The sequence below is a fragment of the Suncus etruscus genome, chromosome 17 (assembly GCF_024139225.1).
Source record: "Suncus etruscus isolate mSunEtr1 chromosome 17, mSunEtr1.pri.cur, whole genome shotgun sequence".
NCBI lineage: Eukaryota > Metazoa > Chordata > Mammalia > Eulipotyphla > Soricidae > Suncus > Suncus etruscus.
In genome coordinates, this window is record NC_064864.1 from 37,548,247 (window position 1) to 37,562,140 (window position 13,894).

Here is a 13,894-nt window from a genome sequence, read left to right on the forward strand (position 1 = left end):
GTGGCAATATTGGGAAGAGAAGGCCTGCCAAGACCCCACCCTACTGAAGCCATGCCTACTGTACCCATTACCTATAATCACTATTTTGCAATGGCCTTGCTTCACCACTCTACTGCTTTCTGCTGATACATCAATCTGACCAAATCTCCAGATATGCCATTATTTTAGCTGGCACCTCCAGGATTTATTTGAGGGTGAGTGCAAGCCTCTTCCTTCTGCCTTCACATACTTCTGGATGCCCTGACAGCAGAAAACACCCCACACAAAATCCACAGTATCAGAAATAGTGCTTGGAATGACTGGACAATTCCATTTTTGTTTAATACTGTAGTCACCGTGGGAACACAACTATTTAGAGGATAACGTGTATCTGAAACTACTTAATTTTCAGAAAGAAATGAAGTAACAGAATTGTCAACTAGCAATAAGAGCATACTGAACCTTCTGACAGTGACTTAATGAGTTCATTGAATATACAATAATTTTCACAAATTTGCTTGTTCTACTCTTTTTCCCTTCTTTCCCTTTTCTTTCTTTCTTTTTCTTTTTTTTTTTAATAATTTCTTCCCATTTACCTGGAAACAAATGCATTATGATAAACTATATCAACTATGTGATACATGCACTTTAAGTAAACCAAAAAAAAAAAAATTTAAATCTTGTTCGATAATTGACCTAAAATCTTGCTCCACTCTCTCCATAGTTTTTCAGAAGATAACACCTAATCTGTGTGTGAGTGTGGCTTGTCAATTCTCACTGTTCTATGTAAATAATCCAATTTACTGCAGGAGGATCTGGTTCTGAATTCCTATAACTATGTTAATCCTACTCTAAAAAGCCACTCTCCAATCTCCAATTTTTTAGACATTTTTGCAGATAAAAGTGGCTGGGGCCAGTGTTCCTTTACAAAGAATTGATACTAAAACCCCGCCTCCAAGTACTGGAATGTATCCCCCGTCTATCTCATCAAAGTTAGCAGCATATTGGAACCTGGAAGTAAGATGACTGATGTTAATGGACAGCGGACTATTAGGGACTCTAGTCTATGACATTTACAGAATTATTATTCTTGGCCTTCCTCTGGCAAGAGAACTTGTTCAAGATTAAAATAATACTCAAAGCTGGGAAATAATTCAAGTAATCCAGTGAAAACTTTCGCTTGTCTAATCTGACCAAAGATCAAATTTTTTTCATTTGAGTCCTGCATGCTTTCCACTCCCAGATAAGCTGTGGTGAGGTCTTTGCTCATCAGGGGGCTCCTTCCACAAAGAACAGGCAGGAATTCATTCTAAGGAAAACACACATTTCAAATACTTATCCCTAGGGAGATCTATGTTTTAATCATATACAAACCCTTTTTCCAGCAAAAGAAACTTCTACAAAAGGATCCACCAGGTTTTTCTTATCTGCAGTACCTCCAAATATTTCCTTTACCGTCTGAGAGAAGGCATCGTCCACTGAAAAGCAATGTGTCACACAGCAGAAATTAAGTTTGATTCTTTCCAAAGAATAACATCACTCAATTCAAATTTAAATTTGTCTTCCTACATAGGATCAGAGGTACAACAAGAACTGTTCTCAAAGGGCACATCCTCATGGCACTGTAGCACAGAAATTCTTCTCATTTTAGTTGAGAGATAGAGAATGTGTTCTCCCCACAAAACTTTTTCAAATCAAGGAAAAACCTTGTAAAAGAACCCTCTAAATTCTAATGTTAATAAGCATTAGTTGAGGTAAAAAAGAGAATAAACAAAGTCTGTCTAGCCGGGTTAAAAGGCAATTCAGACTTTGTTTCAGTCTTGAAAATGTGTGTTAGGTTAGGTCTACTCTGATTTTTTTTTTCAAGAAAATTTTGAGTCATAACACATCTAATTAATTATAAATGTTTAGTAAACTCAAAAGTGAACAGAGATCAACTAAAAGCATCAATGTAGGCAATTTAACACAGGTTTAATTTATTAACTTCATGGAAGATATTTCAGAAGAAAAAAAAATGTGGAAGCATCCTAGGATCTTATTAAAAGTGGGTCTCTCGGGGCCGGGAAGGTGGTGCTAGAGGTAAGGTGTCTGCCTTGCAAGTGCTGTGTCCCATATGGTCCCCCCAAGCCAGGGGCGATTTCTGAGCGCATAGCCAGGAGTAACCCCTGAGCGTCAAACGGATGTGGCCCAAAAACCAAAAAAAAAAAAAAAAAAAAGTGGGTCTCTCCAAAAAAAAAAAAAAAAAACAAACCACACAAACAAACATACCCTGAAGAAGACTGATGCAGAAGATGCAGTCTCATAGGCATATGGAAAGGGGTCGTGTGTATCAGGATCCAGCAAAAGAAAATAAGTGGACAAGATAGGACTCTTTGCAATGACAGAAGATTAACAAGATGGGTGTGTTCATGAATAAAAGTACTGTCAGTAATTCTCTGAAATGTATCCACTTTCTTAATAACTATTGTATTATATGTACTACAGTACTAATAAACTGCAAGTTATTGGTAATGAGCTGCCTTTGTTCAATCTAATGACAAATGCATTTGTTTCTTCATAAAATTCACATTTTGAGGGTTAGAGAAATAGCACAGCAATAGGGTGTTTGCCTTGCAAGCGGCCGACCCAGGATCAATAGTGGTTCGAATCCTGGCATCCCATATGGTCCCCAGTGCCTGCCAGGAGCAATTTCTGAGCAGAGAGCCAAGAGTGACCCCTGAGCACCACCAAGTGTGGCCCCAAAACTAAAAAAATGAAATAAAATCCACATTTTCACTTGAGATAAAAAGAGTTTTAAGTGTTAACTACTGACATCTCTTTAGTATTCTCTAGAACAATGTTTCTCAAAGTGGGTACTACCCCTCCATTCCAGGAGTGCTAGAATAACCCAGGAGGTGATAGCATCCTTGGGTAGAATTGGGCAACTATTTGATTAAAGAAAGTAGAATTCCAGGATTTTTTTTTCTGAAAAGACTGAGGTAGATCAAATAAATTTAAGAACCACTGCTCCAGAATAAGGAAATGACAAGGGGCATTGCAAAAAAAAAAAGACCAAGAAAAATAAAAAACTTGAATGGAACATGGCTCAATGACCAATTGGCTGCCATATGAACCTGCCCAGGGGGTCCAAATGAATGAAAATAAACCCAAGAAGTTCTTTCAGAACAAAAGTATTGTCAAAAGCACCAGCCATAATTGCTGAAACACTTCTAGTCAGGCAGATTACTGGCAATCCACGGCAAGGTCAACTCTGAACTTACTCTGGGGAATGTCCTCTGCTCGGTAGATTTTCAGCAGGAATGTCACCCATTTGAGGGCAATGCCAGCAGGAAGCAGCAGATTACTCTCCACATCATCACTGTCACTGTCATAGTCTTGTTTCTCTGCCTATAGAGGACACATGGTTGCAGATCACACAGACAGAAGCCAAATAGCTATTTGCAAAAGGAAACCAAAGGAAACTCTTTTCATAAGGATGTTTTGCCTTTCAGGTTTAAGAGTTCAGTCCCAACCCAATCTCAAAATTGCTGTACAAATGAAAAGCTCATTTGTTTTCCTTGTTCCACAAGAACATTCAATGACATTTTATAATTTTATGAACACTAAATAGTAGAGAAAGGGGTGAGAGAGTGAATGTCAAAAGATCAGGGCTCACAGGAGGCTCATCACCAGTTCCCAGAACGAACATGCTGACTTTCAGGTATCCTTTAGTGGCTGAGTTAGCATCTTCAGGGTCATTGAGAAGAAGCCATTTTCTCATGACAGCATGACCTAAAATGACAAAGGACGGGAAAGCTCTAAAGCAGGGGTCTCAAACTCAATTTACCTGGGGGCCGCAGGAGGCAAAGTCGGGGTGAGGCAGGGCCGCATAAGAGATTTCGCTTACCGAACATTCGCAATAAAAAATTGCATTAGTAAGAAAAAAAACGCATTAAATATTTGCATACCCCGAACGGAACTGCTCGGGGTATGAGAATGTTTAATGCGATTTTTTTCTTACTAATGCGATTTTATTGCGATATTTGAAGGCCGGCTGCGGGCCACAAAATGTTGTATGGAGGGCCGCAAACGGCCTGTGGGCCGTGAGTTTGAGACCCCTGCTCTAAAGTGATGCTTATAGATCTATGATTTACTCTGCTTGTTAGACAAGTAAGACTTTCCTTGGAAATAAAATGATCATTGAGGAGCACCAAACTCCCAAGAATAGTGATTTCTCCACTCCTCCACCCCACCCCCTGAGGCCCTCAGGTATTTACTCCTGACTCTACAATCAGAATGACTCCTGGAAGGCTCCAGGGTGGGGGTGTGGGTCCATATGGGAAGCTGGGGATTGAATCCGGGTCAACTCCATGCAAGGCAAACACCCTACCTGCTGTGCTATCGCACTACCGCCCCCCAGGAGAGTTTCTAAATTAATATCTTCTGCTTTGCACAGATATTTTCTCACATTTCCCATCCCCCATTCCCGTTCATGCAATGGTGTGACTTCAGCAAGCTTCTCTACATTTTATTATCTAACTATAGAATTTGATCTTAATTATGTCAAAATGACCTTACAAAACAGAGACCTGAGTTTGATTCCCATATGGTCCCCTGAGTTCTCAGGGGTGGTCTCTGAACACAGAGCCAGGGCTAAGCCCTAAGCACTGCTGGGTGTGGCCCCCAAACAAAAAACTCAATCAACAAAATTCCAGAAATTATCTATATGTAAATATTAGATTACCGTTAAAATTTTTTTTTAAGACATAAACATTGAGCTGCAAATATCCTTCCCTGCTAAGTTTCTTTCCTTGCCCTAGTCAAGAAAATAATTTGTTTCATTTTTTGAGTCTCTGAATCTTCAAGTTATTTATGGGGAGAAAAAATACTTACCAGGTTCATCATAAACAAATCCAACATCAATCTGGAGAAAATAATGAAAAGCATGTCAAACATCTTAACATCAGGTTAGTTGTTTCAAAGAAGTTCATTACAATATTTAAATATAAGACAATTGACCCAAGCTAAATTTTTTTGAAATCTAGCATCTTTGTCTTACTCCCTCTGCATTCTGAATGCCTTGCCTTCTGAATGGTATGCAGAAGACACTTAATCAGTTTTAATGAATGAGCAGTGGAAGGGACTGTGAAGTGCCCCAATTTACTTGGAACATTTTTTAGTAACACAGAAAGGACTCACATTCTGTGCAACACCCAACGAGGCAACCCAAAACTTTGGTCACCTTTTGCAAGGACACTACTGGACCAACTGGTAAGTTGAACACTGATCCAATGTTCTTTTCTCTACTCAAATCATTAGTAATATAACCATTGACTGAGCATGTTAATAGGTCAAGTACTATCCTAGGTTCTTTATTCTTCACCATCACCCCATCTTCTAATATAGAAACTAAGGATAATACAAGTAGCCAGTTAGTGCCAGATAGGGCATGAATACATGTATGCCTGACTCAGAACATTTCCTAAGATGTAGAGTAGTTTGGAGTCCTTTTAAGAGGCAGCTCTTTGCACGTAGTTTGAAAGTTCCAACCAAGTCCCTGTCTTCAATAATAATATGTCACATGTAAAAGCACCCTGATTCTCTTTTTTTCTCTTGATTTTCAAATTTACAGTGATTGGCATTGTAGATGGGAGGTGAGGGCTATTGTAAGAGAAACTAGGTGACAGGCTTCTGCCATGGACAAACATTCTTTGTCTCTATAGTAGTTCATTGGCTTCCATTTGTAGCAAGAATGCCACGAAGCACCTTAAAGTGGCAACTTAAAGGTATCTTGCTTTTCAGCACTGTAAGGGTCTAGAAACTCCGAGGGCTCGCAACAGATTTCAGGCTCCTAGAGCACTCACGTCTCTTAATGGTGTTCATAGATCATATAATGATCTATGTTTGAACATTATTGATAACCTAAGCTGGTCCCCAGGATGTGCACCTGGAGATCTGACTTAGAACTGGGTCCTCAGGATGAAAGTTCTTGGTTTTGATGTAGGATAAAAGAAACAAACTATTATTACCTACCTTAAATTCCCCCATCAGACAGTCTGCCCTTAAGGAATGGGAATTATAAACCTGGAACAAAAAAAGGAATGGGCATAATTTGTATCATATCACGAGAACAATGGAAAATGAATGCTTTCTTGGGCAATTAGTAGGTATGACCTTACTTTTCTTGTGGCCCTTACCCGAATGCTAATGATCTCTTCCATCAACACAGAGGGGGTGATGTGGACGTTGTAGAAAAATAACTGGCAAGAGAAAAGAGAAAAGAAAAATAGATTACAGGAATGAACTATATGGGATTTAATTCTATATATTTGGGGGCCTTTCTAAAAAAACCCCCACAAACATTGGGGTCGGAGCAGTGTTGCAAGCTGTAAGGTGTCTGCCTTGCCCACTCTAGCCTAGGATGGACCTCGGTTCGATCTCCCAGAGTCCCATAGGATCCCCCAAGCCAGGAGCAATATCTGAGCGCATAGCCAGGAGTAACCCCTGAGCATCATCAGGTGTGGCCCAGGAAAACCAAAACAAATAAACAAAACCCTACAAACATCAAATTAGATTTGACCATATGAATAAACACTTTACAGCTTTTCACTTTGCATTTAAACTTTTGAAAAATCTCTAAAGTTTAAGATTCATGAGCTCTGAGTAACTTAACCTTGCTAGATGGAAATGGAGGGGAGAGTAAATAAATTATTACCATATGTATTTAAACAAAATAGCTCATGGGATTAACCATTTCTAGTTCACTGAAGTAAAGAGCTAACGTTAGTAACCTTTCTTGTTGCAAGTCTTACTAAACTAGATGTTTAATAACCTGGGATTAATTTTTGTTGTTGTTTTGTTTTGGGGTCACACCTGGAGGCATGCAGGGGTTATTCCTGGCTTTATGCTGAGAATTACTCCTGGCAGGCTCGGGTATCATGAGATGCTGGAGATCAAGCCCAAATCAGCCTCGTGCAAGGCAAATGCCTTACTCATTGTGCTATTGAGCTGGCCCCCTGGGTTTAATTATTTTAATTAACTTGCATAACCTGAGTTTAATAAACTGAGTTTAATTTTTATTTGCAATTTTATTATTTTGTCTCATGACTGTAATTTGCAATCTCTAACAAAACACCCTCAAAGAAAATTTGGTCCATTAGATAATATTAGTGCCTCAGCAGTCAATTCTGGTCATATTATAACCCACTAAAGCAGTTCCATTCTTAAACCCTGAGATCAGGAGAATTGCTCAAAGAGCTAGAGTACATGATTTGTCTATGGAAGACCTGTGTAGGAGCTGTGATGCCTCATGGTTCTTCAAACACTTCTGAAAGTGACCCCTGAGTAATAAATGTGCCTGGAGTAATAATGTCCCTGACCACTACTGGGTGAAACTCCTGCTTCTCTTCTTGTCCCCAGCCCAAGAAAAAATAAAAGTTAAGAAGTTTGATTCTTGGGACCAGAGTGATAGCATAGCAGTAGATTTGCATTGTACGCAACCAACCTGGGATTCTATATGGTCTCCAGAGCCTACCAGGAGTGATTTCTGCACTCAGAGCCAGGAGTAACCCCTGAGAGCTGCAGGTTCTGGCCCAAAAACAAAAACAAAACCAAACCAAAAAGCAGGTTAATTTTTGGAAAGAATATAAAGAAATAGTACCATGTCACTCTAATAGATGAATTCTAAGGAAAAAAATACACATTTACTTAAAAATTATACTTTAACCCTCATTTTTAAATTTATATGTATTTCAAATCTACAGAAAAAAATGGAAAGAATGACCAAAGATGTGTGGTTTAATTTTTACTTTTGTGTGGTATTTTAGAATACCACATCAGGTAGTGGTTAGATCTTACTCCCAATTCTGCACTTAAGAATCACTATTGGCAGGCTTGGAGAACCATATCCCATATGACCAACCAAACCCAGGTTGGTCACAGACAAGACAAGCCCCCTATCCACTAAACTATCTCTCTGACCCCTATCTCTACTTCCTAAAAACTCAACTATTTGGATCTGGAGTGACAGTACAGCAAGCAGGGTTTTTGCTTTGCATGTAGCTGACCTGGGTTCAATCCCCAACAACCCAAGTGGCTCCCTGAGAGCCACCAGGAATAAATCATAAATGCAGAGCCAGGAGTAGCTCCTAATCATAGCCTAATGTGCTCCTCCCCCTTAGAAAAAAAATCAAAGCCTCAAACTATTTGACAGATAATCTGAGATATCAAAACACCGTACTCCTTTAAAATAATTTGCATTTGTCTACTTTCTGTGTAATCACAGCACTATTATCTCATCCTAGATATCTCAGACCTAAATATATTGAAAATCTTAACAGGTCTACCATTGTCTTAAAATAAAGTTATTTTTCAGTTGATTATTTTATTCATGGGGAGTCTCACAAGTAATGGTTAGAGGGCCCTCAGGCCAGACTTATTAATAAGCAACATATATCAGATGGTTCAATGCTAGCCCATAGGGTATTTCTGGGGTTCAATAGTGCTGGAGGCCACCAAGACATGTTAGCAGTCCTCAGAGGGCTCTGTGGATACACCTGGCAGGACTCAGGGTGTCGTGCCATGGCAAGCATCAAACTTGAGGATCTACGCATGACAGGTACACACCCCAACTCCTGAGTGACCTCCTTGAGTCTTCTTTATTTTTTTATTAATTATATTCCACACAAAGATCTAATACTTCCTTTAGCCTCATCAGTTTCCTTTTATGTAAAACAGTATACCTATGTATTTTTCTTGCTTTTTTAAAAATCAAGACCAGTTATTTTATAGAAAATGTCAATAATCTTGATTTATGGAGATGGTTCCTCATTGCTATATACACTAGGCCTTTGACATCCTACATCAACTTCCCCTAAAACTTAAGTTTTGTTCTCCAAGTGACTCAGTCTTCCATGCAAACTGTTTCATTTCAGTGCACACCTATTCTTTTGTGGGCATTAGCCCTCACTGATAGCTCTGCATTATTGCCTGTGCTTTATCTAAGGAAGAGATTATGGTGAGAAGAAAGTGGAACCTTCTGCAAAGTAAAAGAAGAAGAATGGGGACACAGGGTATAAGAAACTAATTTTTATTGGGATTCAAGGTGGAAAACAAGAGAGCAAAGGTTGGGGTTGGTATTAGAAGCTATAAGGAATTAAGAAAAGAAGAGAAACTGTGTCTAAAACAGAAAAGAGCTCTGGACTCAGAAAAGAAAGAACAGGTTATGCAGAAATCTCAGAATATGAAAAATCAGATATTCAAAGGCATCTTAGAAGCATGTCTCCACAGCACAGTATAGCTGGACAGAAAATTCCTGAAACCAGTTTCTATTGGCAGTAATGTCCTTAAGTTACATGACAATCATGATAGCTGTAGAGACAGTGTGTGTGAGGACTGTCCTTAGAGTCAGAAGGACTAGGCTGAAAATTCCATTGATAGAAAGGAGGTAGAGTGTCCTTTTGGCTCATAATTTTCCTTTATGTACAGAATTTTTTTTATAGATATATCAATTTGTTGTCCCTTAAATAAGTTGAACATGTGGCTCACTGGCAGGCATGAGGTTGTGAATTCAGTCTTGACATTACCCTGTATGCCTTGAGTTCCTCATTGTGTATGATCCTTGATGTCATAACAAAGGGTGTAAACTCCAGCACCAAAACTAGCCGTGTTAGTTTATGAGCACCAAAACTAAAGTAAGTGCCATCATAGATATAGAATGATCACATGCACTTGTGGGATAGATACATATATGGTAATATGTAATAATATTCAAAGACAACATAAAGATAAGAGCCACAGGACTGGTCCCTGGTAGGAGGCTCATCACAAAGAGTATGGGAGTGCAGTTAGGGCAGAGAAGGGACTACTGTATCGATGATAGTTGATAATGATCATTCTGGACGAGAACTGGGGGCTGAAAGGAGGTAAACTGATATGCAAAGTACCACTTCAGCAACAATATTGTAAGTCAAGGTAACTAAAGGGAGAAAAGGGAGGGAGAGAGGGGAGAAAGAGAGAGAAAGAGAGAGAGAGAGAGAGAGAGAGAGGGAGAGAGGGAGAGAGAGAGAGAGAGTAAGAAAATATGTCTCAGAGGTCAGGTGGGGGTGGGAGGAAAACTGGGGACACTGGTTGCAGGAACTGTGCACTAGTTGAAGGGATGAATATTGGGCATTGTATGATTGAAACTCAACCATGAACAACTTTCTGTTATCTCATGGTTCAATTAATGATTCAATTAAAATTATTAATTAAAAATAAATAAAGTTTATGTCATCCTTGCTCATTGCCACACCAACACCAAAGAAAAGAAAATGAAAAGTTGAAATGCAATGCAACAGGCAAGTTACTTCGTCACACACAGTCAACCCTTATACACCTCACTAAATAGAAAAACAAAACAAAACACAAAATCTGAGTATCATCTACTACATCTTAGAATATAAGAATTCATTAGGAAGGGCACCGCTGGTGATAAATCACCTAAAAAGGTAGGCGCCAAGAAATCAGTTGGAGACCAGGGGTTCCAAGTCCCTGCAATTCCCAACCTAGCTTACTTCAGGCTGGAATGCTGCCCTGACTTTTTTTTTACATGTTCTGCTTACATGCATGTTCCTCTCTCCTGGGATGAGGAGACAGGTGGTGTGGAAGGTAAGAAGGTGAATAGACCAATTCACTGAACAGGGAGTTATTTCCTCCTTACCTCATCGAAAAAGGGATTGTTTCCTCTCTTGATCCTTGTGCGGTGGGTTTGTCCACAGACGTGAACTTTGACCACGGGCTTTATATTGTTGCCACTTAACTGCCGGCCCTCAATCACTCGGATACGAATCTGCAAGCACAGAGGGATGTTGTCACCAATCCTTCCCCAGCACTGGTATAAGGATTGCTGGGACATCAGGACCACTTTACACTCCACCGGGGCTCACAAACTGAGAGGAGTTGTGGGTGTTCATAACCGAGAAGGAAAGTAGAGTTGAGTTGCAGAAACCAAGAGCAGTGATTTGGTCAGAAGAGACCAATGCTAGTGCAAGAAAGGGCAGGGCAGGCTGATGCCATTGCAGCTCAGACCCCAGCCTCCTTTCTACCTGCTCAGTGAAAGTAATGGATTCAGCCTTTAGCTAACTCCTAGCCAAAGAGAGCAACCAAAGCTATGAAAAGAAAAATGCATTGCCATGCTTTGGTTTTTCGGCTAGCTGTCTCTCCTATCACCAAAGGAATGAAAATTACAGCTTCACGTTTCTATAGTCTTTTTTAACTTAATAACTCCATCTCCTCCATCCAGGCTGAAAATGGAGTTTACATACTGATCCCCTTTTCCACTGTTCTCAGGAAGTTGTTTTCACCCCCAAACCCACCATTGTTCCCATCTGGACTACACAGTTGTCAAGCAAGGTTGTGGCCAAGCGAGTCTCTATACCTGGAAGTCCTGTGGCTTGTTGGACAGCATCCGCCGATTCTTGCTTTTTGAGAGCCTCTGGGTAAGATGAGCTTCAGAACCCATCTTCTTTGGACCCTTGGGCACAGGGCCTCTGACAGGGATGTCCAACCTGTCCTCACTGCTTTCCTCATCCTCCTCATTTCCTAAAACACCAAAAAAAAAAAAAAAATGAGTCCAGTCAAAGGTGACTATGACCCAGAAAATGTCTAAACCTGAGTGTGGTTTTCCTGCATAGAGGCAGAATTCTGCAGTCTCTTGAAGTGATAGGAAGGTAGATGCTATTTTGTGACACTTACTCAGGCCCAGGGACTGTAGGTTGTTCCTTGAGGAAAATGTTTGCCTAGTGCTTCAGGACAAAGGTGTGGACAACGATGTTGGTATGTATGTACAATGAGATATACTCAGCTATTAGGAAAGACAAAATCTTTATATGGAACAAAATGAATGGCATTGGATGTTAGTCCAGGAGCCCCTGCACCAGTGCCTGTGCCTATCCTGGCAACTCTAAGTTGCCAGGTGTGTGAGCATTGGTGTGAGCACATGTAAGGGCAAGTGAGAGCCCCAATCATTGCAATACCAACATCAACAGAGAAAAAAGAAGGGGCAAATCAATAAGTAACAAAAGCCTTGACTAAGTTTTGGGATGAAATTACAGAACTGATTTCAGAGGGGGTACAAAAGATGAGAATGGTACAATGAAGAGAAAATGGAGGGATTTCTGCGTTTTAATGGTGTTCTGGTTTGGCAACTTACTTTTGAAAAGGTATATAAAAGCACTCCTGAAATATTCAGTGATGGAAACCAGTGTGACTCTGATGAAATCAACCAGCTGTAGAATCATACTGCCCAGTTTTTTTTAAACTTGTTTTTCTTTCTTTTTAAATTTTTAATTTATTTTTTGGGGGGCCACACCTGGTGATGCTCAGGGTTTCTTCCTGGATATTTGCTCAGAAATTGTTCCTAGCGTGGGGGACCAAACGGGATGCCAGGGATCAAACCTGGGATCGTCCTGGGTCAGCCACGTGTAAGGCAAACTCCCTACCACTGTCATAATGGTAATTTGAAGGGCGAAAAGGGGGAAGGAACACAGAAAGAGAAGGGTTCATGCACAAGGAAGTAAAAGGGGTCTTGAAAAGCAAAGTGTTACAGTTTGGTCCAGGTTAATTTACATAGTGCATCTCCCCTTGATTCTGGTCCAGTCCACCCAAGCCTGGCTTCTCTTTATCCCAGACCCACCACTTCCTCTTCTGGCTCAGCTCAGAATTTTCAAATCTTCCATGGCGCTAGTCACAGGATCCACATTCTTCTTTGAATCTTGTAGCTTTCCTCTGGCCATTCTGACTAAACCTCTTCAGTTTTTCATGGACTCCCTCACTTTGGCTCCTACATACTGGGTCTGACCCTGCTCTGTTCCACAGTCTCTGTCCCTTTGCTCCTATATTCTTTGCCTACACCTCACAGTCCTCCAGGGAGTTAGATACCCAGATATCCTAGAAGGGACTTAGAAATCAACAGGCCAATCTGTACCTCACCTCATTTTGCAGATAGAAAAACTATTTTCAAAAACTACAGCTATTAGACTAAAAATTTTAAATTACCAAGATTTAGGGGAGGGGGAAGGCAATGAAGATATGAATTGGGGTGACATAAAGTGGAAGGTGTTGAGCACAATGGTGGTGGTGGGGTTCATTAACTTTGAATTTATCTACATCAGGGGTCTCACACTCGCGGCCCGCGGGCCGTTTGCAGCCCTCCGTACAACATTTTGTGGCCCGCTGCCAGCCTTCGAATATCGCAGTATTCATGATTATTCGCTTACCGAATAATCACAATAAAAATCGCATCAGTAAGAAAAATTCGCATTAAACATTTGCATACCCTGAGCAGTTCTGTTCGGGGTATGCAAATGTTTAATGCGATTTTTTTCTTACTAATGCGATTTTTTATTGCAAATATTCGGTAAGCAAAATCTCTTATGCGGCCCTACCTCACCCCGACTTTGCCTCCTGTGGCCCCCAGGTAAATTGAGTTTGAGACCCCTGATCTACATCATAGATTTTAACACCATCATAACCATGTTTCCTGAACTGTAATTTAAAAATTAAAAAATATTTTAAGATGAAAGGCAATTGAGATCTTTATGTCTTTATTCTTGAAGATACATCCAAAGGAGGGCCTTGAGATCTTTATGTCTTTATTTTTGAAGATACATCCAAAGGAGTGCCTTCCTCTCATTTTCTTTTTTTTTTTTTTTTTGGTTTTTGGGCCACACCCGGTGACGCTCAGGGGTTACTCCTGGCTATGCGCTCAGAAGTCGCTCCTGGCTTGGGGGACCATATGGGACGCCGGGGGATTGAACCACGGTCCGTCTCCTAGGCTAGCACAGGTAAGGCAGGCACCTTACCTCCAGCGCCACCGCCCGGCCCCTTCCTCTCATTTTCTATGGAGCTCCCTTTCATTCCCAGAGAAATACATTCTGGAAACAAGCCCTTCCTGACC

General features: G+C 40.5%; 1 protein-coding gene across 1 annotated transcript in view; it reads right to left on the minus strand.

Moving 5' to 3' along the window:
* The window catches only part of MYOF (myoferlin), a 182,985-nt gene that overhangs the window by 104,265 nt on the left and 64,826 nt on the right, over nucleotides 1-13,894 (minus strand). Inside the window, exons 6-13 of the mRNA XM_049764380.1 lie at nucleotides 11,375-11,538; nucleotides 10,658-10,786; nucleotides 6,156-6,218; nucleotides 5,992-6,042; nucleotides 4,852-4,882; nucleotides 3,635-3,750; nucleotides 3,240-3,366; nucleotides 1,354-1,457 (exon numbers count right to left, since the gene is read on the minus strand). Of these exons, the coding sequence (XP_049620337.1) occupies nucleotides 1,354-1,457; nucleotides 3,240-3,366; nucleotides 3,635-3,750; nucleotides 4,852-4,882; nucleotides 5,992-6,042; nucleotides 6,156-6,218; nucleotides 10,658-10,786; nucleotides 11,375-11,538 (785 nt within the window). The remainder of the gene's footprint in view (nucleotides 1-1,353; nucleotides 1,458-3,239; nucleotides 3,367-3,634; nucleotides 3,751-4,851; nucleotides 4,883-5,991; nucleotides 6,043-6,155; nucleotides 6,219-10,657; nucleotides 10,787-11,374; nucleotides 11,539-13,894) is intronic.